This window comes from Mandrillus leucophaeus, unplaced genomic scaffold (assembly GCF_000951045.1).
Source record: "Mandrillus leucophaeus isolate KB7577 unplaced genomic scaffold, Mleu.le_1.0 Scaffold219, whole genome shotgun sequence".
NCBI lineage: Eukaryota > Metazoa > Chordata > Mammalia > Primates > Cercopithecidae > Mandrillus > Mandrillus leucophaeus.
This window is the reverse complement of record NW_012102243.1, coordinates 1,324,525-1,348,900: the sequence shown is the minus strand read 5'-3', so window position 1 is coordinate 1,348,900 and position 24,376 is coordinate 1,324,525. Positions and strand designations below refer to the sequence as shown.

At 58.0% G+C, this 24,376-nt stretch overlaps 1 protein-coding gene across 1 annotated transcript in view; it reads right to left on the bottom strand.

The window, feature by feature from the left end:
* The window catches only part of STK32C (serine/threonine kinase 32C), a 153,295-nt gene that overhangs the window by 10,074 nt on the left and 118,845 nt on the right, over positions 1–24,376 (bottom strand). The window contains 8 exon segments of the mRNA XM_011980831.1: positions 3,389–3,520; positions 3,608–3,733; positions 5,185–5,301; positions 6,023–6,126; positions 6,319–6,408; positions 6,539–6,576; positions 7,583–7,756; positions 9,160–9,311. Coding sequence (XP_011836221.1) covers positions 3,389–3,520; positions 3,608–3,733; positions 5,185–5,301; positions 6,023–6,126; positions 6,319–6,408; positions 6,539–6,576; positions 7,583–7,756; positions 9,160–9,311 — 933 coding nt within the window.

The following is a 24,376-nucleotide window of genomic DNA, read 5'->3' as shown; positions in this document are numbered from 1 at the left end:
CTGCCACCATCCATGTAAGATGTGACTTGCTCCTCCTTGCCTTCCACCATGATTGTAAGGCCTCCCCAGCCATGTGGAACTGTAAGTCCATTAAACCTTTTTCCTGTATAAATCACCCAGTCTCAGGTATGCCTTTATTAGCAGCGTGAAAATAAACTAATACAGATGGGTCTCACCTTGTTGCCCAGGCTGGTCTCAAACTCCTGGACTCAAACAGTCCTCTTGCCTCAGCCTCCATGGTCACTTTAAATGTGAATAGTCTAAAATACACCAATTAGGTCAGGCACAGTGGCTCACATCTGTAATCCCAGCATTTTGGGAGGCTTAGGTGGGAAGACTCCAAGAGTTTGAGACCAACCTGGACAACATAGTGAGACCCTGTCTCTTCAACAAAATTTTTTTCAAATGAGCCAGGTGTGGGGGCGCACACCTACAGTTCCAGCTATTCTAGTGACTGGGGCAGGGAGAATCACTTGAGCCCAGGAAGTCAAGGCTGAAGTGAGCCATCATTGCACCACTGCACTCCAGTTTTGGTAATAAAGCTAGACCCTGTCTCTAAAAAAACAATAAAGTAAAATAAAATATGCCAATTAAAATACATTGTCAGAGTAGACTAAAAAAAAAGACAATAAAAATTTTTAAAAATTTCAATAGACATTTCTGTAGACACAATACCTGATAAAACACCTCAAAAGATGTTCAGCATCATCAGAGAAATGCAAATCATAGCCACACAATCACTGCACACTAAGATACCTATAATTAAAAAAAAAAATAAACCAGACAATAACAAGATTTGGCAAGTGTGTGGAGAAATTACCACCCTGACACACTGCTAGTAGGGGCATAAAATGGCATACCTGCTGTAGAAAAGGGTAGGCATTTCCTCCAAACATGAAGCAAAGAGTCACATACGACCCAGCAGGTTCACGCCTAGGTATGCGCCCCCCAAAAATAAAAGTACATATCCACACAAAGACTGGTACGTGAACGTTCACAGCAGTATTATTCATAATAATGAAAAATGTTAACAAGTGGAAAGAACAAATCCTCATCAACTGATGACTGGATAAGGGAAAGGTGATATATATGTGGAATATTACTCAGCCATCAACAGGAATGAAGCCCTGACAGGCTACAACGTGGATGGACCTCAAAAGCATCCTGCGAAGTGAAAGAAGCCAGCCGCAAAGACCCCATAGTGTGTAACTCCACTTCCACGAAACACCCACAACAGGCAAACCTACAGAGACGGAAAGCAGCTTCGTGGCTGCCAGGGGAAGGGAGGAAAGGGGATGGGGTGTGACTGCTAATAGGTGGCGTCTTTCTCTTACAGCACGTGAAAAGGTTCTAAAATCAGATTGTGATGGAGGATGCACAGCCCTGTGACTATATTAAAAACCACAGAATTATATACTTTACATGGGTGCATTGTCTATTGTATGGAATGTGAATTATACCAAAATAAAGCTGTTTCCAAAAACCTCTCTCAGCCTCAAGTTAACAGTGGGACTTTTTTTTGGAGTAATGCTTTCCTTTCAGAACACCTACCACCCTCCAGCCAAAACATCTCCCCACAACCAACCCGAGACAAAGCCTAGCTCCTCCTGCTCATGAGTGCCTGGCTTCACCTGTTCCCACCCAGAGCCTCCTGGGATCTCAGCATGGCCAGCTGGGCTCTGCACACTGTCCGTCCCTGAGTCTCCCATGAGGGCTCCTACCTCCTCCTGGGCATGAGAGTTTCCCAGAACATCCACCACAGGCTGAGGCAGACCCAGGGGCAAGGGGACCACCGAGAGACCCAGGGTCATCACTGTCACCCCGACATCAACACATAACTGTAGCTACTCCTCGGTGAATATCAGTCACATCCTGGTGGTATGGGCCAAACTGAGTCCCCAAAATGATACATTCAAGTTCTAATCCTGGGTACCTGTGAATGTGACCTCATGTGGAAGTGAGGTCTTTGCAGATATCATCAAGATAAGATGGGGCCATACTGGATCAGGGTGGGCCCTAAATCCAATGCCAGGTGTCCTTATGAGAAGAGGGGAGGAGGTGGAGATGCACACACAGGCACACCCCACGCGGCAGCGGAAGCAGGGGCTGGGGGGATGTGTCTAGGCCAAGGCAGCCTCTGTCGGAGGTTCAAGGGGCAAGGACTGGTTTCCCTCCCTGGTGAGCCTTCAGAGGAGGTGCGGCTTTGCTGACATCTTAACTATGGACTCAGGCCTCCGGACCATGAGACAGCAGCGTCTTTTTATTTCTTTTTTAAATCTGCTGATTAAAAGGGAGCCTGTTGATGCTCTGTTGTGAATATCACGTTCACACAGAACACGAACCACGTCCACATTGGGAACACCATGTCCTCACATGGCAGAGGAGCAAAGACTCAAAAGAGGACTAAAGTCGCCCCTTTTACAACAGCATTAGCCCCACCCATGCTGGAAGAACCTACATGGCTCCATCAGCCCCCAAAAGTCCCATCTCCACCACCACCACAATAAGAAACAAAGTTCAACATGAGTTTTAGGGGAAACATTCCAACTACAGCACCCATCAAATCCTTGACGAGACCACGACCTCAGTCAGTATTAGCTTACACTCTGGCGGGACCCAGAAGCAGGGGCAGAGCTACACCATGCCTGGACTTCCGGTTTACAGAAACTGAGATCATCATGTAACTGCCCAATGGGTTCACCATGCCCGCTGCCTCGACAGAGCCAATTACCAAGACAGGGGAGCTGCAGGAGACAAAGAGCAGTTCACACACAGCCAGCTGTGCGGGAGACCATTTCATTACAACTCAGATCCTTTTCGGAGACGACGCACTGCTGTTCTTCATCCACCTGATTCGTGGTTACCTGTCCTGGTGGCCCCAGAACACCAGCATGCCTGGGTGTGAGGGCTTCACGTGGCCGTCCCCCCAAACACAACCAACACCAGCACACCTGGGTGTGAGGGCTTCACGTGGCCGTCGCCGCACACACACAACCAAAGCCGGTGCACCTGGGTGTGAGGGCTTCACGTGGCCGTCCCCGCACACACAACCAACACCAGCACACCTGGGTGAGTGTGAGGGCATCACGTGGCCGTCCCCGCACACACAACCAACACCAGCACACCTGGGCAAGCATGAAGGCTTCACATGGCCGTCCCCGTGCACTCACAACCCCAGCCCTGGTTGTCCCTGCCCAGCTGCTTCACAGGAGCGAGGTGGGAGCTGGGAAATGCAGAAGGGAGGTCTCTGGCCTTCTCAGGACTTCAGGAAACGGGCCGGACTTCCAAGATGTGTGGGCTGCCTGGAATCTCTACACGCCTTGCTCAGTGGTGTGAGGAGCCCCAAGCCCAGCCCGCCACCGCGCCCTGAGCCTGCCCCGGCACTCACGGACTGGGAGCTGTCCCTACTGTTGTCCCGGGACTTGTTCTTGGCCAGGCGCTTCTTCTTCTTGTGCAGGGGCCTGGATTCCAGGATCATCTCCTCCAACTCGAAGGTGGGGTCGCAGTGCAGACGGCCTTTCTACAGAGGGATGGGTGCTGAGCCCCAGCCCGTGGATGACGCCACGTCCAGCCCAGGGCCCCCCCACTGAGCCGCCCACAGGCTTACGTTGGGCACGAAGTCCGGCTCCACCCTCTTCTCGCTCAGATGGCCCCACAGCACGCCAGCCAGCGCAGGGGCTGCCTGCACGTCCTGGAGGCTGGAGAACCGATGCTCGGGGTTCACAGTGAGGAGCTGCAAGCAGGCATGAGTTAGAGGGCCCAGGGCCCACAGCCCACCAGCACGGAATAGCCCGGCACCCCCAGCCAGGGCCCACAGCCCACCAACACGGAATAGCCCGGCACCGCAGGTCAGGGCACCCTGAGGAGTGTCCCACCGGGCCTGAGGTTCAGAGCTCAGGAACCTCAGGGCCACGTGAGAAAGGGTGGTGCCGACATCAGGCCAAGCACTGTGGTTGGCTCAGCATGTGGCCCAGGGGACGCCTGATCTGAGTGGTGCTGCCCAAACTCCTGGCACCAGAGGACAGCAGAGGGATATGCAGGGAAGGCTCTGCCGGGATTTGCCAGGAGGTGGCAGCCGAGGGCTAGCTAGCAGCTAACACTCCGCCTGCGGCTGGCCTCACAGTAACTATTCCAGAGCCACTCCCTTCACCGCATGGGACCTCCCAGGTGAGCCCGGGGCAGCCGTGCGTGGCCTGGGAAGCAGCATCCCAGCCCTGGCACCTCCCGTCTTTCCAGGAAAAATGCCACAGACCCAGACCCCGTGCGAGGTTTCCCAGGCCTGGGCTTAGGCGTGTGGGTCATCCCCAGTCCCCACGCAGGCCCTCTCTAGCCCAGTGCCACCTTGTGAACTACCTGGGCAGGTGTGGCCGAGCTTCATAGGGCTAAAGCAGAGTTAAGAGGCTCTCTCGGGGCTGGGGAGAGGCCCCCGGTAGGCAAGGCCTCCCTGACTTTAGGCTGCTTGGCTACAATTCCAAAGCAGGAGGCCCCACCTGCCTGAGACATGGGGGCCGGGAGACAGCTGGGCCCATGTGGCACACTCGCTCCCTTCCCTGCCCTGCCTGCACCTGGCTCTGACTCTGAATTCCCCATGATGTTCCAGTGAGGCTCTGAACAGGGAGCCGCACAGGCCAGTCAAGACACAGCCCTGGCCTAGTCCCAGATCACAAATGGGAGGCACCACTGATGGCCACTCCCCTGCCCGTGTCCCTGCCAGGCTGACGTCCCTTGAGAGGCATTTGCAGTGGGCAGTGGCTGCCCACCTTCCCTGGGAGGCACTGGAGCAAAGCATCCCGGAGATAGCATGGGCTTGAACCCACCCACCCCACACCCTCCTTCCAATAGTGGGACACAGGGACCTGACTCAGGACTCCTGTGTGGTGACAGGCAGGGCGGGTGCACAAGCCTGCTGTGAGGGTGCCTGGGGACACAGCTCAGGGGATCACCAGGACACCAGTGACCTGGTAGGGCTCGCACCTGGTGAGAGGGCCACAGAGCCTGCCACCAGCTTGCTGTCCGGGGCTCGGGGCTGCCATCTGTGGAGGCCCCCACAGGCTGCAGTGAAGGGACCTGTGTCCGCCAGGAAGCGGCACTAAGTGTGCACTGGAGGGGGTGCCCCGAGCCACAGATGAATGAGGGAGGGAATGGGTGCTCCGTGGGCAAGGAGGCTCAGGGATGGGGGCTCACCTTCCGCAGCAAGGCCACCATCTCCCTGGACCACGTGGGGACATACTGGACGCTCACGGTGCTGAACAGCTGCACCAGGGACTCCACAGCATTGCTGGAGTGGATGTCGTAGGGCCTCTGGAGACAGGGAGGCAGTGCTGGGCAGATCCTCCTGGCCCCCAGGACACCCAGAACAATGCCAGACACAGGTGGCATCACCCTAAGAGGACTCCCTCCCCCCACCCCAAGTGCAGACACAGCTCTGAGCACAGCCTGGCCTTCACCTGCCTCAGGGGAGCCTGGGTTAGATAAAGCTTCCACCCGGGTCCTGCACCACGGCTGCTGTGCCCATCTGGCTGGGATCCCAGGGGCCTGGGTTCAGGGAGAACAGCCCCAGAGGGCCAGGAGGGAGCTTCCTCAGAGGTGGCGTCTTGTGCAGGGCTGAGGGGTATGGTCTGCAAGAGGGCCCCAGCCTCCCAGTCTCCGGGAACTGGCCTCGCCGTGGCCACAAGGGTGAGAGCACAGGGCCCCAAAAGAAACTTTCTGTGGAAAGTTCCAAGGCAGCACCACCCCTGCTGGCCAGTTCTCAGCCCTGTCCACCCCCCAGAGGCCGGCTCGCAGGCCCCAGCAGCGGCCCCGGGAAACCACAGTGACTCTGTCCTTCCTCCCCCTGCTCAGACATTCTATCACCAACTGCACACTTTGCTAAAAACATGACTCCTCAGACAGAGTGAGGACATCCCTGCATGCCTGGGCACTGGGGGTGGCCGCCCCCCTCCCCGGTACTCAGGCCACCCACTGGTGGGGGCAGACAGCAGGGGCCTGGCGGCCAAACCCGGGGGCTGCAGGGGGTCCATACCCAGCCTCGCAACAGTTCATAGGCCATCACCCCCAACGACCACCAGTCCACCTCGAAGGAGTAGCCAGTCCCGCCGTTGACAAAAGAGTGGAAGATCTCTGGAGCTTTCCGACAGAAAGAAGAACCAGTTGAGCTGCCAACGGATCACCGCCTGGACCCGTGGGCACAGGGCCGGCACCTTGAGGCCACACCCCGAGACCAGGCTGCCTCCAGGGTGGGACAGAGAAGCCACCGAGGTCTTGTCCTTCCCACCTGGAGGAAGCCAGCTCCCATCTGGAACCCCAGCTCGGGCTCACCCATGTACGGCTTGGTGCCTGCTAACGCCGTCGCCCGCTCCCCGTCCTTGATGATGGTGGCGATGTTGAAGTCGGTCAGGTGTGCGTGTCCTGCGCAGAGAGGGGTCAGCTGTGGCTGTCCCAGGACCAGAGACGCATCCTTGCGTACAGGACCCCCCTCCCCTCACAGGCCCATCCCTGCCGCCACCCACCTGGGCTGCCCACACCCAGCCCCACCCACCTCTCTCATCCAGCAGAATGTTGTCAGGCTTGACATCTCTAGACAGGGCAGAAAGTGGGAAGGTGAGTTGAGAAATCTGCCCTGTTTCTGCCCTGGAATCTCTGCCACAATTCCTGGAGTCCCCAGGACACTCCCCCCAACCTCCGGTCACCCACTCGAGGCAGAGGCCTGGGAGCCTGACTTGGTCCTGGGACGATACTAGGACCTCCGGGTAGGGGCAGAGGCGATGAAGTCAGCCACTTTGTTTCCTGTGGCATCTGGACAGCAGCACACACCTGGCACCAGACGCTGGGAGGGGGCCTGGAGCCCCAGAGGACAAGAGCAATTGCTGCCAGGGCCTGCCCTCCCCCTCCACGACTCAGCCTCTAGGAGACCAAGCCGCCTCGGCTCCCGCTTTGCCCCGACTTTTCCAGGCACGCAGCCAGTGCTCAGCGACCAGGTCATAACCAGACATCCGAGTCCCCAAAAGCAGAAATGCAAACACCAGTCTATTCGGCTTTAAAATATACCTCACAGATATTTTCATTTTGTTCCATAGCTGCGGAATTTCAGCCTAATTTCTGCTTCCCAATTTCACTTCCTTCATAATCTGCTTCCTATTTTCTTTTTTTAAATTTTATTTTCAGAGCCATCACACCGGCTCTGCTTCCTAATTTCATCTGCTTTAAGCTAATGTTAAAATTAGTTTGGATTCCCTGGGACATGGTGGATGGGCAAACGGGAGCCTTCAGTTAAACGGACCAGGTGAAGGCCACCTGCTGTGACCCGGTCCCGTGTCTGTCCACCAGGGCTAACAGCCCTCTGTGCCCAGTCTCGGCTGGGGCTACTGGGACGAGGCCCCCCACATGGACACCAGGCACACAGCTATGGGGCTGACCCGGTTGGCGCAGGTGCCACAGCTGGGGGCAGGCACTCAGGCAAGGGTGGGGCAGAGGAGCTAGACCCGCTCTGCGGGAGTGCGGACGCCCTGCCAGCAGTCTGACCCGAGGTTGCTGAAGCCCTGCCCACATCAGCAGGTGCCCGCACTGTCTGCCACGCACACACCTGTGGATGATGTGCTGGCCACACAGGTAGTCAAGGGCCAGCGCCATCTCGCAGATGTACAGCCTCACCGTGTCCTCAGAGAACTGCACGTTCTGCTGCAGGTGGTAGCGCAGGTCCCCACCCAGAAGCAGGTCCACTACCATGAACATGTCCTCCTCGTCCTGGAAGGAGTACCTGTGGGCACCGACGGAGGGCCTGGTGTGTGCACCGCTGGGGAGCCAGTCATGGCTGCTCCCACCGCTGACACACTCCCCCTAAGGACCACAGCCCCACCCCAGCATCGGTCACCAGGCATTCCCCGGAGGAGGGGCCTGCCCAAAGCACTGATGGCACCCCAGCCCAGAGCTGCTCTGAGCCCAGATCCTGAGGAAAGACACACGACCCTGTGCTGGAGGTGGCCCAGCTGAGGGCCAGAGGCACCCGGGAGTGGCAAATGCAGAGCAGAGCTACAGCGCCCAGCTCTGGGTGTTTCAGGCTGCCTGGTCTCCTCTTCGGTAAAATGGGGATACAAACATCTGCCTCAGAGGGTTGTTAAAAAAAATGAGGCCACGTAGGTCACACTCTTGACACAGTGTTGGGCAAAGAGCTGGCATTTAATAACCAGCATCCATGGTGAGGACGATGGCAGTGATGGTGGTGGTAGTGGTGGTGATAGTGATAACAGTGACTGTAATAGTATGGTGATAACAGTGATTGTGACCGTGGTGGTGGTGGTGGCGATGGTGACAACAGTGATTGTGTTGATTACAGTGATGATGATGAGAGTGATGATGACAGTGATGGTGGTGGTGGTGGTGATGGTGAGGATGACGATACTGATGATTGAGGGTGGTGGTGATGGTGATAACAGTGACTGTAATAGTATGGTGACAACAGTGATTGTGACCGTGGTGGTGGTGGTGGCGATGGTGAGGATGACGATAGTGATGATTGAGGGTGGTGGTGATGGTGATAACAGTGATTGTGACCGTGGTGGTGGTGGTGGCAATGGTGACAATAGCGACTGTGTTGATTACAGTAATGACGGTGATGACAGCAATGATGGTGACAATGGTGATGGTGGTGTTGGTGACGGTGATGACGATAGTGATGATTGAGGGTGGTGGTGATGGTGATAACAGAGACTGTAATAGTATGGTGATAACAGTGATTGTGACCTTGGTGGTGGTGGCGGCGATGGTGACAATAGTGACTGTGTTGATTACAGTGATGATGGTGATGAGAGTGATCATGGTGACAGTGGTGGTGATGGCGGTGATGGTGATGATGGTGGTGAGTTTTTCAGTCCCTAAACTCTCCCCCACTGACTAGTGCCAGAGACTCCACGGGGGCACATCTCCATCGCAGGGAAGCCCTGGGCTTTCAGCAGGCTCCGAAGAGACTGCATTAACTAACCCCAGCATGCCATGGCCACCTGGGCCCCTGCCAGCCCTGGGGCACAGGAAGGAGAACAGATGGGGAGGGGTAGAAAGGGCCTGTGGGTGGCAGGGGCATCTCCGAGGCACAAGGGCCAGGGAGCAGCAAGGGCAGGAGAGCACAGCCGGTGCCTTCCCAGCTTCAGGCCACAGCAGGCTCACCAGAGGTTCACCAGAAAGACGTGCTCGATCTCCTGCAGGATCTCCAGCTCCCGGAAGACGTTGCGGACCTCGTCGCGCTCGATGCACTGCTGCTTGTTCATGTACTTCATGGCGTACATCTTCTCCGTGTCCCGCTTCTGCACAATGCACACCTGGGGGGCACAGGGCTGTTCGGCAGGACGCCTGAGGACGCCTGGGGACACATGGGGACACCTGGAAATGCATGGGGATGCCTGGGGATACATCGTCAGGACACACGGGGACACCTGGGGACGCGCCACAGCCCCTCTGCCTCCTAGACGTGGCGGACGCATTCCTCTCCGCCACATGTGGTAGCGTATTTGTTCTGGGGATTAGGACTTGGGTGTTTGGGAGGCCACGATTCTGCCCCCAGAGGTTCCTGTACTGCTTAGCATGTGGCCCTAGAGGCACCTGTCTCAGTCACATCCTGGCTCCGTGGCTGTCACTGAAGACCCCTCCCTGAGACTCAGTCCTGCGTTTCAAGTCTGCAGCAGGACACATCTGTGAACAGCACTAGCTGCAAACGGACAGGGCCGGGCCTGAGAGCACCCAGGCATGAGTCGGAGCCATGCAGTGGCCAGTTGTGCGGGGAGAGCCCCTCACCAGCCATGACCTGAGCAGGGAGTTTTCCCTTCCTAAACCCCAACATCCTTTTCCAGGGCTTGGAGCAGCGAGCAGCCTGGAGGGGTACTGGGGAATGAATGCGAAAACCCACTCAGCAGAGCCCTGCACCCAGGAAGCCTCATCAACCACGGCTGCAGCTTCACCCTGGACAGGCATCATTCCACACTCCAGAGACCGCCTCCCGTCTCAACACTGTGAGGCCAAGGCCCCTCACCCTGTCCTGCAAGGAGACACACAGAGTGAGCATGGGGCATGGGGGCCACCGCTGCCACCAGAGCGGGACGCCTCCGTGGCACCGGTCCCCACGTAGCTCTTCAGGCACCGTGCCCTCTGAGCACGGATCGTCAGTGTCAACACTGACGCCGCAAACACACAGCTAATTGCTTGGCAGTGAGGATCAACGTGAGGCAAAGGGTGAGAAGCATCAATGAGCCGGGGGTCCCTTGTGGCCAAGGAATGTCAATCAGAATTAAGGACAAAGATCCCCAATGGGAAGCCAGGAATTAAGGCACAAAGTTGTAAGCAGCAGAGCCAACACCCCTGTCTCCCACTCAGGTTGGGAGAGGACAGGTAACCCAGACCCATTTCCAAGGCCTTCCACAACCTCTGCTATCTGGTCCTCAAGGTGCTGGAGCCCAGCGGGGGACCTGGAGGAACTGGACGATTCTGGATCTCAAGGTGGGCCACAGACGGCCCTCAGCTCCTGGTCACATGCCCTGGAAGCGTGGTGGCACAACCCGTAGTCCCAGCTACTCAGGAGACTGAGAAGGGGGGATTGCTTGAGCATGACAGGTTGAGGCTACAGTGAGCCATGATTGTACCACTACACTCAGCCTAGGTGACAGAGCGAGACTCTGTCTCTAAAAAAATAGTCAGATGATTAACAGCCTGAATTCCATGTGCAACCTTCATCCCTCTCCGCCACAAACAGTAACACGTCTGTTCTGGGAATTTGAACGTGGGTGTTTTGCAGGCCATGAGTCTGCCCCCAGAGATTCCTGTACTGCTTAGTGTGTGGCCCTGGAGGCACCTGTCTCAGTCACATCCTGGCTCTGGGGCTGTTACTGGAGACCCCTCCCTGAGACTCAGTCCTTTTGTGACGCAAAGTGGTGACCCTCCCTCCCCCTGGGGGCCACTGGGAGTCACACTGTACACAGAGCACAGGGCTGGCCCAAACCAGGAAAGCACATGTGATGGTGCCGAGCAGTGGCCTGGGTGGATCCAGCTGCAGCACCATGGCATGGCAGACAGTGACGTGGCCTGGCACCATGGGCTCTAAGTGTGGCCTCTCCAAGAAGCTGGTACTAGGCGTGGCCTCAGCACCTCCCCGACCGGTGGGTGGGGAAAGCTGGGCCTGGAGGGACAGGAAGAGCCTTGTGTTGGGGGCTACCCAGAGGCGCGTGTGCTGACGGGGGCTCCCGAACACACGGCCACACCTGCGAGGAGCGGGGGCAGCTGCAGGCAGCCCGAGAAGAACAGACGGAGACTGAGCTTGAATGAGGCTGCCTTGGGAGGGCTGGGCTGGGCGGGGTTTCTCCTGAACTTCCTGCATTTCCTGCGACCATTTTTAAAATTGTTATTTTGAAAGCCAGTTGAGGGTTTCAGAATGACAGTGAGCATAAGCTGTAGCAGCCCCTGGCTGCCCACTTCAGCTCCGAGGACCCTCTCCTGCTGCTTCCCGCCGCCAACGGGGCAGAGTCGCGTGGCTCAGCAGCACGGCCTTCCTCCCACGCACACGGCCGCAGGAGGCAGAGGCATCCCGTGCTCCAGACGGAAGCCCCAGCCCCACTGCACAGGCACAGAAGGAGCAGTGCTCTCCCGCGCCAGCCCCAGCACCCGTGGCCTCCCGCAGACGGCCACTGCACGCTCAAGGTGGCGACTGCAGGTCTGGAAACTGCTCCCGAAGGGCTGTTTCTTGCCCTGGGGCTGGGACCAGACAGGCTGTGAGACAAACAGGGTGGAAAATCCGGACCCCACCCTCTGCCCCTCAGGAGCCTGACTTGGGGGCACTGGCTGGGGCCAGGGCTTCTGCTGCTTGGGGGGAAGCTGGCGGGGGAGCTGCAGAGCCCACCTCTGCCTGGAGCAGCGCCAATGCCCAGAGCCCAAGGCCGTCCCCAGCCAGTCCCAAGCCTCGGGCTTTCTGTCCCTTGTGCAAAGCCTCAGAAAGCTGCCTGCCCAAGCCACCGAACCCTCCCCAGGGTCCCTCTGCCCCTCCCGCTCACGTTGCAGCTCAGTTCTTATGGAGGAATCTCTGGAAGAACATGCCTTCCCTTGGGGTGCTAAACCCCCACAGCCCACTCACCAGGAGACAGGGCACCTGGGCTTCCCGTGCCCTCTGGGCCCAGTCACAGGTGCGGCGGCCAGACACAGGGTGTCTACTCCAGACAGGACCTCACCCTCCTGCCAAGCGAGCTCACCCAGGATCACCTGCTTTCCCAAGCGCGGGGCTTGGGCTCCATCTGGGGCCAGCCCCTTGGCCCTGTGACCCAAGCCTGCTCTCCCCATCACACACATCCTGTCACCCGCAGCCAGGAAGCAGGCACAGAAGAGCTGCCTCGAGTCAGGGCCTGGCCTCGCACACACATGCCTGGCCTCGCACACCCACAGTTCCGTTGTCCACCAGAACAAAGCAGCAGATCCAGTTCCCTCCAGCCTGTTACCCCACCTGGGAAACAAACTGCCCTGGACGGTGGAGTCATCAGCCACGATCAAAGCCCCTGGCCTGGCCCTGTGGGAGGAGCTGCCCTGAGGAGCAAGGGGAGGCAGGGTTACACCCAGGTCTCCCGAGTCTTTGGGCTCTGTGTTCTGAGAATGTTCTGGAACATTCTCAGCTCAACTGCAGTTCAAGAAAAGCTTGTAAGTCTTCCTCTGTGCCAGCCCCATGTGAGGTACTGGCAGGGCAGGCTGAGTTGCCATGGTCGCTCCCTAGAGACCCTGGAGGGAATGCCTCGACCCCCGGCAGCAGGCCCGAGTGTGTCCCCAAAAGACACAGCCACCAGGAGCCTCGGAATGTGGCCTTATTGGGAACAAAGGTCTTTGAAGATGTAATTAAGTTGAGGATCTGGAGGCCCTGAATGGGGATGGGCCCTAAAGCCAATGACAGGCATCCTTACAAAAGACAGGAAAGAGACGACAGCGCGGGCGCAGGGGCGAGGAGACAGCGCAGACATGGGGGCGAGGCAGCGATGTGAAGATGCCAGCCTGGGGATGGAGTGACGCGGCAGCAGCTGAGGATGCCACGAGTGGCCAGCAGCCACCAGACGCCAGGAGAAGGCACAGCGGGTTCTCCCACGGAGCCACCCAGAGGACCCACTCTGCCAGGTCTCAGGCTTCCCATCTCCAGGACTACAAGAGACACTTCTGTTGTTTGCAGACCCTGAGTTACGGAACTTGGTTCTGGCGGGAAACTCACTTTCTTCGCTCCTCCTGTGTGTGCGCATCCCTGAAAACACCCTGCAGGCTTTGACCGCCCGCGGCCACGCCTTCAGGCAGCCGCCTCACTGGGCTCACGCCTGCAGCCGCCTCACCGGGCTCACGCTGGGCCCTCATCCAAGCACCTGGCAACCCAGCAGCCCACTTCCCCCAATCCCCTTCACCGCTTTCTGACCCAGGCCAGCAGGTGGGGAGCCTGGCCCCGCCCCTTATTACTAGGACTCCCCCTCCGAGGCCTGGACCCTCGGGCACGCTCAAGGTGGTTTGGGGGTGGTGTGGGGTTTTCCGTTGAAATGGATTTGATTAAGTCAATCACAGCAAAGTGCTCTTAGGTGAACACAACAGAGGGCAGGTCCATCAGGCTCCCTCGGGCCCCTGATGCGGGAGGCTCCAATGAACGGTGGCGTAAAGCCCTGGGGTTGGTGCAGTCTCTCTGTCTAGAGGGACATCAGCACCCAAGATCACACACAGCAGTGTTTACAAAAAAGACTGGAAACCCAGCGGCCTTTTATGACCAGGCCTGGGGGCTGAGGGCAGGCAGGTCTGACTCAACCACTTCCTCCAGGAAACTGGTCCCGGCTTTCCCGGCCGCTTCCTCCAATCATTGACTTAAACCCAAAGAGGAAATGGAGTTAGAGGTCTCGCCATGAAGAGGAACAAGCCAAGGCCGGGCTCCGGAGCCCTGGGCTTTCCCCATGAAGCGCCACTGACAGGGAGGCCACGCCGCCACCTGCAACAGGCTGGTACCTGCAGCCACGTGATGCCATTTCAACTGGATGCTGTTCACGCATTTTGCAGATTTCAGTGATTCACCCAAGCTCTTCCTCTTTCCCAGTAATTTTTGTTCCCCAGAAGCAAATGCCTGACCACAAGTACTTAAGGCCTCTAAACGGTATGAAACCACCTCCGAATCCTACCTGGGGGAGCTTCTGGTGTCCCAAGGAGAAGCAGAGCTTGGGGACGTGGGGACAGCAGGGCGAGACAGGGCAAGGCAGGCTTCCTCCCAGGGATCAGTGCCGGGCATCACAAAAACGGGTGGGTCAGTGCCCAGGAAGGGGCTGGAGAAGGTGTCTGCAGTGGCTGAGGAAGGCGCAGCCCAGTATGGGGCCTCTGGGGAGGGCACTGGAGGCAGAGGGGTCCCCCAGGCAGAGCTGGGCTCCCGTGCACTCCAAAGGCTGCTCTATCTCCCACTCTTCTCTTCTCCTGTCCCTCCTGAGAGCCCCCCCTGAAGCTGTTATCTTGACGTCCCTGAGAAGCTGTGTCTCACGGGCCACGTGTCCCAGGCCCCTCTCCCTGGTTGAGCTCAGGATTCTAACGTGGTGAGTGGGAACCAGTTTTGGGGTTTTGGTTTTCCCCGACGCTAAATGGCTGCTTCCTAGGCCATGGCCGGTGGAGTTAAGAAGCCTCATGAGGCCACAAACCTCTTGGGAAGAGGTGGACACTGGCGGGCTCACCGAGGGGCCAGGGTGGCAGCTGTAGGGGTCATGCTGCGACGGCATTGCAGCTCTTCTTCCATCTGCTGCAGATGGCGGGGGGGGGGTCTTTGTCCCAAGAGGCCGGAAACCCCCGTGCCCTATGGCTGTCAGGTGTCGATGGCCAGGGAGGGGCACCCAGCCCACCGGCTTCCTGGGGGACGGAGCTACCTCCCAGGCCCACACGTGCAGGGGTGCTTGAGCTCCCACCTAAAGCCCTCGTTTAATCAGAACATCGCCATGGGGCTAAGGCACGCAGTTGCTGCGGCTGCAGGACGGTTCCTTCAGCAATAGCTGCCACCCCTCAGCTGCTTCATGCCGGCTGGAACCTTGCTGGGCTTGGAAGAGCAGATGGGCTGGGGCGCCGTCTGAGTCCTCGCCAATGCGGAACCACTGTGGACATACTGTTTTCTGGTGCTTGCACACAAGTGATCATTCTGATGAGGTCTGGGATTCTGGGCTATCTTCAAACGGAGCGTGGAGATGCTGCTTCTGAGTGGCTGAGAACCTGTGGCCACGTGCATTCTCCCACTTGGGGATAACCAAGACTCTTAACACCTTGCCTTGCTACTCCCAGCTCTCCTCTCGCCCCGGGACTCAGGACCTGTGCACAGGATATGCGTAGTCCAAGACCCATCTTGAGGGCCACCCTCCGTGCTGCCCAAGCTTGACAGCTGCTTCCAGGGGAGCTCTGCCAGCCGTTTCTCCGTTGCACCCTCCTGACACCTCTCAATACATCCCCGAGTCCTGGGCGGCACCTCCATGTCCCTTCCTCATCCGCCACATTCCCATGCCTTGTTGCAGTCCCCTCTGAAACGGGGGGTTCCCCTAGCAGGTTTGCCCACTTCGCTTTTTCTGCCATTCCTGCTGCTAGATGAGGTCTCTATGAATTCTTGGGGGGACTCTGGGTGCTCCTTCACTCACAGCCAGAGCTCCCTCTCACCTGTTTCTGCAGAGCTGTGAGTCCAAAGGGTTTCACCCTCCACACTCTGCACCCCGTGCTCTGTATGGCCCCTTCTGAGCTTCTGGCCCCTTCATGTCATGGCTCTCCCCTACCTGGTTGGTAGGTGGCTGGGGCAGGTGTGGCTGCCATCCGTTCCTGTCAGTCAGGGACCACCTCTTCTCGCACCTCTGGCTGCCTCAAGCCTGTGGCTCTCCTGAGCTGCTGGGGAGGCCTGGGGGGCTGGAGGTCAGGTAAAGACAGGAAGTCTATGTTGTTCAAAGCCATTGCACATGGGCTAATTTGTTACAGCAGCCGTTGGAGACTTGTGCAGTGTGCAGTGTGCCTGCCGGGGCGGGTGGGCAGCTCGTGTGGCATGCCCACCAGGGCGAATGATGCGGCCATGTGCTGGGACCTAGGGCAGGGATGCACATTGCACAGGGGACACCAGACACACGGCTGGGGGAGTAAGCAAGGTGAAGCTGTGACTGGTGTGACTGGTGTGAGTGGTGTGAACAGTGTGAACTGTGAGTGGTATGAACTGTATGAGTGGTGTGAGTCACGTGACTGGTATGAACCGCATGAGTGATGTGAGTGGTGTGCCACCCTTGATGCCAGAAGCAGGTTAAACGGATATATTAAAAGAAATCAGGCCGGGTGTGGTGGTTCACACCTGTAATCCCAATACTTTGAGAGGCGGAGGCGGGTAGATCACGAGGTTAGGAGTTCGAGACCATCCCGGCCAACATGGTAAAACCCCATCTCTATTAAAATACAAAAAATTAGCCAGGCATGCTGACACGCGCCTGTAGTCCCAGCTACTTAGGAGGCTGAGGCAGGGGAATATCTTGAACCCAGAGAGCCGAGATTGTACCACTGCACTCCAGCCTGGCAACAGAGCAAGACTCCATCTCAAAAAAAAAAAAAAAAAAAAACCAACCAATGGAAATACGAACCAAAATCTTTCTTACAAGAGTTATTTCTGGAAGGAAGGAGAAGGCAGGAGGAAGGGATAGTGCCCGGGCCTCCAGGTGACGTGGGCAGCAGAAGCAGACAGGGATGCTCAGGATACGGAACCACGGAGCCACCTGGACCCTCAGCAAGTAAACAGCAAGGACAGGGCCCACAGGGTGACTGGCGGTCATGGGCCCACCTCCCTGCACAGACTCATCCAGATCCTGACTCAGAGAAGCCATCAGAAGACAGTCACAGGCACTGGAGGAACACGAGCCTGGCGCAGTGTGACGGGATCGTAAAGACCATTGTTTCAGGTGTGGAAAATGCCGTGGTGGTGGCTACGAAGAGAGTCCTCGTTTTTAAAGATACACACTGAACTATCGATGGATAAAATGACACACTCTCTGGAATTCATGTCGGATACCCAGGGCACGGTGGGAGGTGGGCGAAGGTTGTGGCTGAAACAGGATTGCGCCGCGTCGGTTCCTGGTGAGGCCGGACCCGGGTGCTTGTGGGGGGTCATTGTGCTCCTCTCTATACCATGTGAGTTGCACCTTCTAAAAACTAGAAAAAGAGAAGAGTGGAGGCAATGCTTCCGTGGCCCCAAAACCCATGCATGGGCCTCAGTCATGAGCACAGAAAGGACCCCGGCCCCTTCCCCAGGTGGCAGGGCCTGCAGACGGCCTGGTCAGCAGAGGGACGTGGTCAGTGCTGGGACCTGGGACCTGGGCTCTGGGCCCACGGGGAGGCCCGACTGCCCCGGAAATGGTCAATGATGTCCCTGTGGTCCTGGATGCCACAACCTGTCATGAGCTTCCCAGAAGGGGGTGACCCGATGGGGTGGCCAGGGGCTCCCAGTCCAGATGAGGAAGCTGAGGCTGGGTGGCAGGTGGCAACCCCACCATGCACGGGCCCCACACACACTGGGCAGCTGTGTCTGCCACGCGTGGGCCCAGCGGGATGGCGAGGAAGCTTCTCACTCGTGGGCTCGCTGCAGGACAGCCAGGGAGGCGGCCCGGGAGGGGTGCCTATGACGTCATGCTGCCTCAGGTCAGTCTCAAATACAAGTTTAACTTTCCACACCAGAACGGCTCAGTCACCCTCAACACGGTTTCCAGTACTATCCCCCACTCACCCCAGCGGCTCCAGCCGGTGGCCAGAGATAGAAACTTAGAGGCGGGTCTGCCACCTAACAGAGGTTTCCTTTCCTGGGCCATTCAGACATTTGCCTGCCAGTTTACATGTCAATCACGGTGTGACCCTGGACCTGGTGCCTGGGATTCATTCACCAAGCAGAGCTCCTCTGGATCCGACAAACGTGTTGGCCCCAGGGTCCCTGCACTCCTTGTCTGTTTGTGCCCCCAAACTCCAAGTGCTTGTGGGCACCAGGCCTGCAGTATACCCGCCAAGGTCTGTAAGTATGAGAAGATCTTCAGCTTCCACGCTGTGGTGGTATCATGGAAACCCTCCTGCCCCAGTTCTACCCCCAAAGATGAGGCCGGCCCTCAGGGACCCACACAGGTGGATGGATCCCTTGTTCTTTGACCACGGCCTCCCGGCTGCTGAGACCAGAGCTGACAGCTGGGTGGGCAGTTTCGTTTTAAATGCCCACTTCTTGGGCTGTGTTCCCTGGGCTGTGCTCCCTGGACTGTGCTCCCCAGGTTCTCACTCCTTGGACTGTGCTCCCTGGGCTCACAGGCTGGGCCCCTCGGCCCTCCACTAGGGCTTGTTCCTCCCAAGCCAGGTGACCTGACCTGAGGCCAGCAGGGCCACCTCTCTGGCCTCAGCTTCCTTGCAGCTCCAAAGCAAAGGCAAGGACCATGCACGCGCCTGTTGAGGGAAGAAAATGAGAAAATGGATACGAAAGTTCTCCTCCTCCTGAATCAGTCATGAGGGAAACAGCTATTTTAAGGCATAAAGGTGCAGCCTGGGCGACCCAGAGAGATGGGCCCGGCAAGTTCCCACCGTGTTTTGGCCCATTTAGGAGCATGTGGTAACCGTTTCTTCCATGCGGACTCTGCACCAAGGCCCCCACACAGGATTTCTTTGGTCCTGCAGTGGTGGTGGAGGCGAATCCAAAGCAGAGGGCAAGGCACAGAGGAACCTAAGTGTGCCAGCAGGGCTGGTCCTGGTGCAGCTTCACCCCTCTGCCCCTGGAGCCTGGAGCGGAACCGGCTCTGGCAGAATCAGCTTCCCCACAGCAGGGAGAGCACGATCCCTCCCCCGACCTTTTAGGAGCCTGCCGCTGCTGTGTACACAGAGTTCCTCTAGGTTCTCTGATCAGCGCTGCCATCCCCCGTCCCAACACTGGCCTGGCGGGGAGGGTGGTCTGTTTACTCCTTAGCATCTCTCTCTCCTTCAAAGCCATGGTGGTCAGACCTAGCACAGCCTGGAACCCCCGAGACTCTCCAGCCCTGACCTTCCCAGAGAAAAGGCAGCTGCTAAGCTGGGTCCCTCAGTGTGGCAGGCAAGTGGATGAGGCCTGGAGAACTGCCAGTAGCCCTGGCAGGGGGCTTCCTCCCACTATCTGGTCAGGGCACGGGGCAGCCTCCTTGGGACCGAGGCAGCTTCTACTAAGGACTGTGATTCGTTCGGCAGCTGCTCTCAGAGGCCCCCATGGGAAGCTGGACAGCAGGCCCAAGAGATCCACACGATTCAGGAGACGCCCCTTGCTTTAAAATGTAGGTTTTATTATCACGCAGGTGAGTGAGATCAGGAGACGCCTGCCATTGATGAGACCATTTGTTACAGTTCCCAACAGAAGGAGGGGCATGCCACACCGTGGGGCCATGCAGGGGAAGACCACGGTCTCAGAGACAGACGACGTGATTGGGAAACGCGGGCAGAGCCTTGGCAGAGGCTTCCTCGGGAAAGGTGGGGAAAGCTGGGTGAGCATGCTGGAGGCTGGCCTGTGGGGATACAGGCCTGCCCTGGGCGTCTGGGGTCAGGCCGTGATTCGTGCAGGGGATGTGGGCCCGAGCCTGGGAGCACACAGAGGAGACAGCTGGGGGTGGGTTGGGGGTTTCATTTGAAAGGCAACCAAAGGCAAGTGTTTGTGATCTCTAGGAAGTGGCTGGCCCCAGAGGGGCAGTCTCTCCAGGGTCAGCAAAGCCCTGACATTAAAGCGTTGGAAACACAGTTCATACATGTGCAATGCATGTACCCACACATACATACCCCATACATTGATGCACACACACAGGCATGCACACAGACATGCATGCACACACACATACATACCACATCCACACATGCACACACAACACACAGACATGCACGCACACATACACATGCTCATGTACACACACAGCCATGCACACATGCATGCACACACGCATCCATACACGCGGAGGAGGGGGCAAGCTGGGTGGACACTTGGGCAGAGACCAGGCTGCAGTGCCGGAGTGACTGTCCAGCCCTGTCTGGGCCCCCAGTGCTCCTGAAACCCTCGCCCTGGGCCAGGCTGGATATGTGGGGCCAATGTGGGGCCAAGCACTCCCCATCAGAGGTCCAAGGCAGGGAGATCACGCTGCACTTAACCATTTAAACCCCAAAGCCAGAGAGGGTCTGTGGTGCCCAGTACTGCACTCCACACTCCTGAGAGCCACAGGCCAGAACCCTCGGGAAGCTCATGGGCATTTTACAGATTGTGTGAGGGCTCAGGACAAGAGCACTGTGTGCGCTGAACCTCCCCACAGCCTGTCCTGGGGCCCTGGGTCCAGCCAGCAGATTCCTTTGGTCCCCACAGGAGGACAGGTCAGTTCAGCCCAGTAAACATTCTCGGGACCCAGCAACAGCACACGGTCCTCCCCAAGCGGGGGGAGCCCATCTCACACACACAATCACAAAACCACAGCAAAGTCAGCAAAAACCCAAAGCCTGTATCCAACCGTCTTAGTCCCAACTAACGAAGTCCAGAAACACCACTGCTGCAAGGTCCCCAGGGGCACCGCACGCTCCCTGCCAGATGGGGGTCATTCTGTGCCACACATTTGTGGCCACCACAAAGGGCTCCTGCTGCCCTGAGCGGGGTGGCCGGGTGGCGGGCTGGCGAGGAAGCCAGAGCCTGTGCTGCTGCGAAGTGAGAGGCGTCTGGGGAGAAACCCAGGCTCAGCCGCCCGCAGTGACTGCAGCAGCCCCTGCCCCGGGAGCCTGGCAGCAGGCCAGCATCACGGGGCTTCTGCAGACACTGCTGGACGTCATCAACTTTCAGAGGCCACTGCTGGCTCCCTTTCAGCCAGGCTTCCCGGACACTAGGGGGCTGTCGCGTGAGGGTCACCCACGGCACATAGACCCAGGGTCCTCAGATCCCAAGTCCAGAATCCAGGCCTGGACATCTCAGGAACAGGGTGGATATCGCTCACCATGGGAACACACATCACAAATAAGCAGCCCCCAGGACACCCAGCTTCCAATCGGCAGCAGTGTCCACTGGCTGCGAACGTGAGGAATAGAGCTGCCTGCCAGGCTGAGGTCACCCAGGCTGCCTTCCGGGGGAGCTGCTATCCTGGTGGCCTGGAGAGCATGAGGCCCCCCAGGGAAGCCCCCCCCCCCAGGGCAGAGCCCGGGCTACAGGCAGCGCTGACTCGAGCCCCCCAGGTGGTGGTCTGGGACCCCTATGACTCCAAGCTGGCAATTGAGTTTCATCCCAAAACCCAGACGCCTCCGAGCTCTTCTTGGCCAGTGCTGCTCTCCACCTGCAGCGAATCCCCCTGATGGATGTGAGGAACCCTCAGAACCAGCTCCTCCCGGCCTGAACTCAGAGGCCACAGGCTCAGCCGCTGCATTACGGCCACACCGGGCAGGGTGGTCCTGCAGCAGCCGCTTGGAGGTTGCCATAGTGACCACAGGCACTGTCTTCTCGCTGAGACAGCACAGGGGGCCCAGGCAAGGTGGAATCCAGGGGCCACGCCCACAGGCCCTGCACAGGGACATGGAGCTGGGGAGCCCGGCCAGGCAGCCCTTCTTTACCCACAGACGTGCTCTCCCTCTTCTTGCCTCTCTCTTGGGTTCACCTGAGACATGGGGTCACTGCAAGGACAGGCGGTTCCTCGGGGTGGGTGGGGGCTGTGGTGAAGGCCTTTTGACCCCCGTTTTCTTAGTTCTTTCCGTACAGCCTGGGAAATGCGGACGCCATGTGCCTGTGCCTCCCTCTCTCTCTCTCTCGGAAAGGGGTTGGCCTGCGGTAAGGGGTGCGCAGGGCAGGGCGAGAAGCCCAGCCAGCTAGGGGGGTTAGAGAGGAGACAGCAGAGGCCCACTCAGGGTCAAGGGGTGGGGCTGCACCCAACTATAACCACTGCCCAACAGCCAGCTGTGCCACCGAGAAATCCATCTGGGCAGGGGGCTCTCGAACCCCCAAAGGAGCACTACACCCCTAGAGACACGCCTCTGCCTCCTCATAGCTGTGCCCATCAGACACCACCACGCTGGCGTCCTGGTGCTCCCTGCAGCATTCTGGCCGAGTAGAAACCCAGCCTCTGCCCCTACAGACGTCAACAGGAACATGTGATCTCCCAGCACTTAACACCTCACACCCAAAACACTCCTAGTTAAGTGAGGGTCTGGCTGTTATTCCCAGGAGCACCAGCCACAGCTTGGCAAAGCCAAAGTCGACCCTCCGCCCACACCTGCTGCCCAGGCTAGGTACAAGAGCCACAGGCCCAGCCCACCCAACTCCTCCAGCCAGAAGCACGGCCGTGGCTCCAGAGGACGCCCACTGCCCCTTTGACAGGTGCGAGAAGGCAGGACGCAGGGCCACGCAGCTCAGGAACAAAGCTGACAATTTAACACTGGGAAAAGTTACAAAATAAAGTCTCTTAGTCACAGTAGCAAAAAGTTACACGTAACAACGTAACAAATAATAACTACAGGAACAACGTAGCATAAACATAGCAAAATACGAAGAATCAATATAAAAAAGCAGACACCTATTTGGGTAAAAGGCCCTAGACCCCTAGAGAGGTAAGATCTCAACTTTGCTCTCAATTAATCTGAAAACGTAAAATCCTACCCAAATCCCAGCAGGGTTACTTTCCATTTTGACAAGACATATTCAAAAATCCATGTGGAAAAATAAACACAAGGGAAGAGCCGGCATTTTTGGCAGAGCGTAGAAGAGGCTCTGGAATACTGCGCCTCACTGGTCAGCACATCCTGCAGGGGACAGTGCAGGACGCCCAGAGAGAGGCCTGCGCACAGCCACACCCGCAACAGGCTGTCCACAAGCAGTTCCAGACCTCGAGCCTGCCGATTTAAAAGTGCTGAATTCCAGCCAGGCGTGGAGGCTCACACCTGTAATCCCAGCACTGTGGGAGGCTGAGACGGGCAGGTCTCTTGAGGTCACGACTTTGAGACCAGCCTGGCGAACACAGCGAAACCGTCTCTACTAAAAATACAAAAAAAAGTTAACTGTGGGGGCACACGCCTGTAGTCCCAGCTACTCAGGAGGCTGAGGCACGAGAATCACTTGAACCTGGGAGGTGGAGGTCGCAGTGAGCCGAGATCACGCCACTGCACTGTAGCCTGGGTGACAGAGGGAGACCCTGACTCAAAAAAAAAAAAAAAAAAAAAAAAAAAAAAAAAAGCTGAATTCCAAATGGACTCCATTCTCCCCGGAACAGAATGTTTCTTGCCCTGATCGTGAATGAGGCAGCGCTGGGTGCAGACGGCCTTCAAGCATGTATGGGGGCCAAGAGCTGGGAGCTACTGGGAGTGGGGCGGCTGAGGGCAACTGAGGCACGGGGCCAGTGGAGCAGGACCCGAGGTGGGAGGAGTGCAGCAGGAGGACAGAAGGGCATGGGTGGTGAAGGGGCTCTGGTGGCACCACCAGACTCTGCCTTGTTGACTATTTGGAGCAGAAGCCACTGGAAAACAGCACCTGAGGTGGGGGGCTCTCTCCGAACTCCCCTCATCTGTCTAAAGACAGACCCTCCAAGAGGAACTGCCAGCTCAGCGCCCCTCTGCAGTTCCACCGGCCCAGGAAGAGGGACCCTCCCCCTGGAGAGAGGCCAGGATCCACCCCCGCCTCAGGCTCAGTCACAAACCATCACAGTCCCCATTGAGTCTCTGGGGGCCCTGTAGTCGTCCCTAAAAGCTGTGTGCCCCCCACGCGGCCCCCACTCCACCTTCTCCCAGCCTGCCCGCCAGCCCTCGGGGCCCACCACTGTTTTGGGTATTTTCTTTTTTCCCCCACGATGCCCCACACATGTAACACTAACAGTAAATTCGTACGCTTTTCCTCCTGCCCCGGTGCCCACTGCCAGCACGTTTCACAGACCTGGCTCAGCCTCAGAAGGCAGCGGGAGGGGCAGCGCCTCCACGGCACGTTTGGTTCAGGAAACCTTGGCCCAAAGAAGAGGAAACGCTGTACCCCGACCCAGGGGAACCACAGCCCGGAAAGTCAACGGCTTTTAAGAGACTTGTGTCCAGAGATGGGGCCCGCCTGACACGCCAGAGGGGCCGGGGCTCGGCATGGACTTGGGGTTCATGCCCGGCCCAACCTGCACTGGTCTGCGCCCCCCAGCCAAGCCTGGTCCCAGAGAGATCCTGGGGCAGCGACTTCCCCTCCTCCCTGGGGCAGCAGCATCCAAGCCAACCAGCCACCAGCTCCGGAAGGACGTGGGAAGGGGCTGCCCCCACCCCTGGTTCCTGTGATCACAGCCCGCAGCCTGAGATAACCGTAGCCTGAGGCTGGAATTCGCTGTCCTGGATTCTCAACAAGCACAATTAGGCAGCGCTGGGGAGGCAGCGGGCTCCTCAGACACCGAGGCCT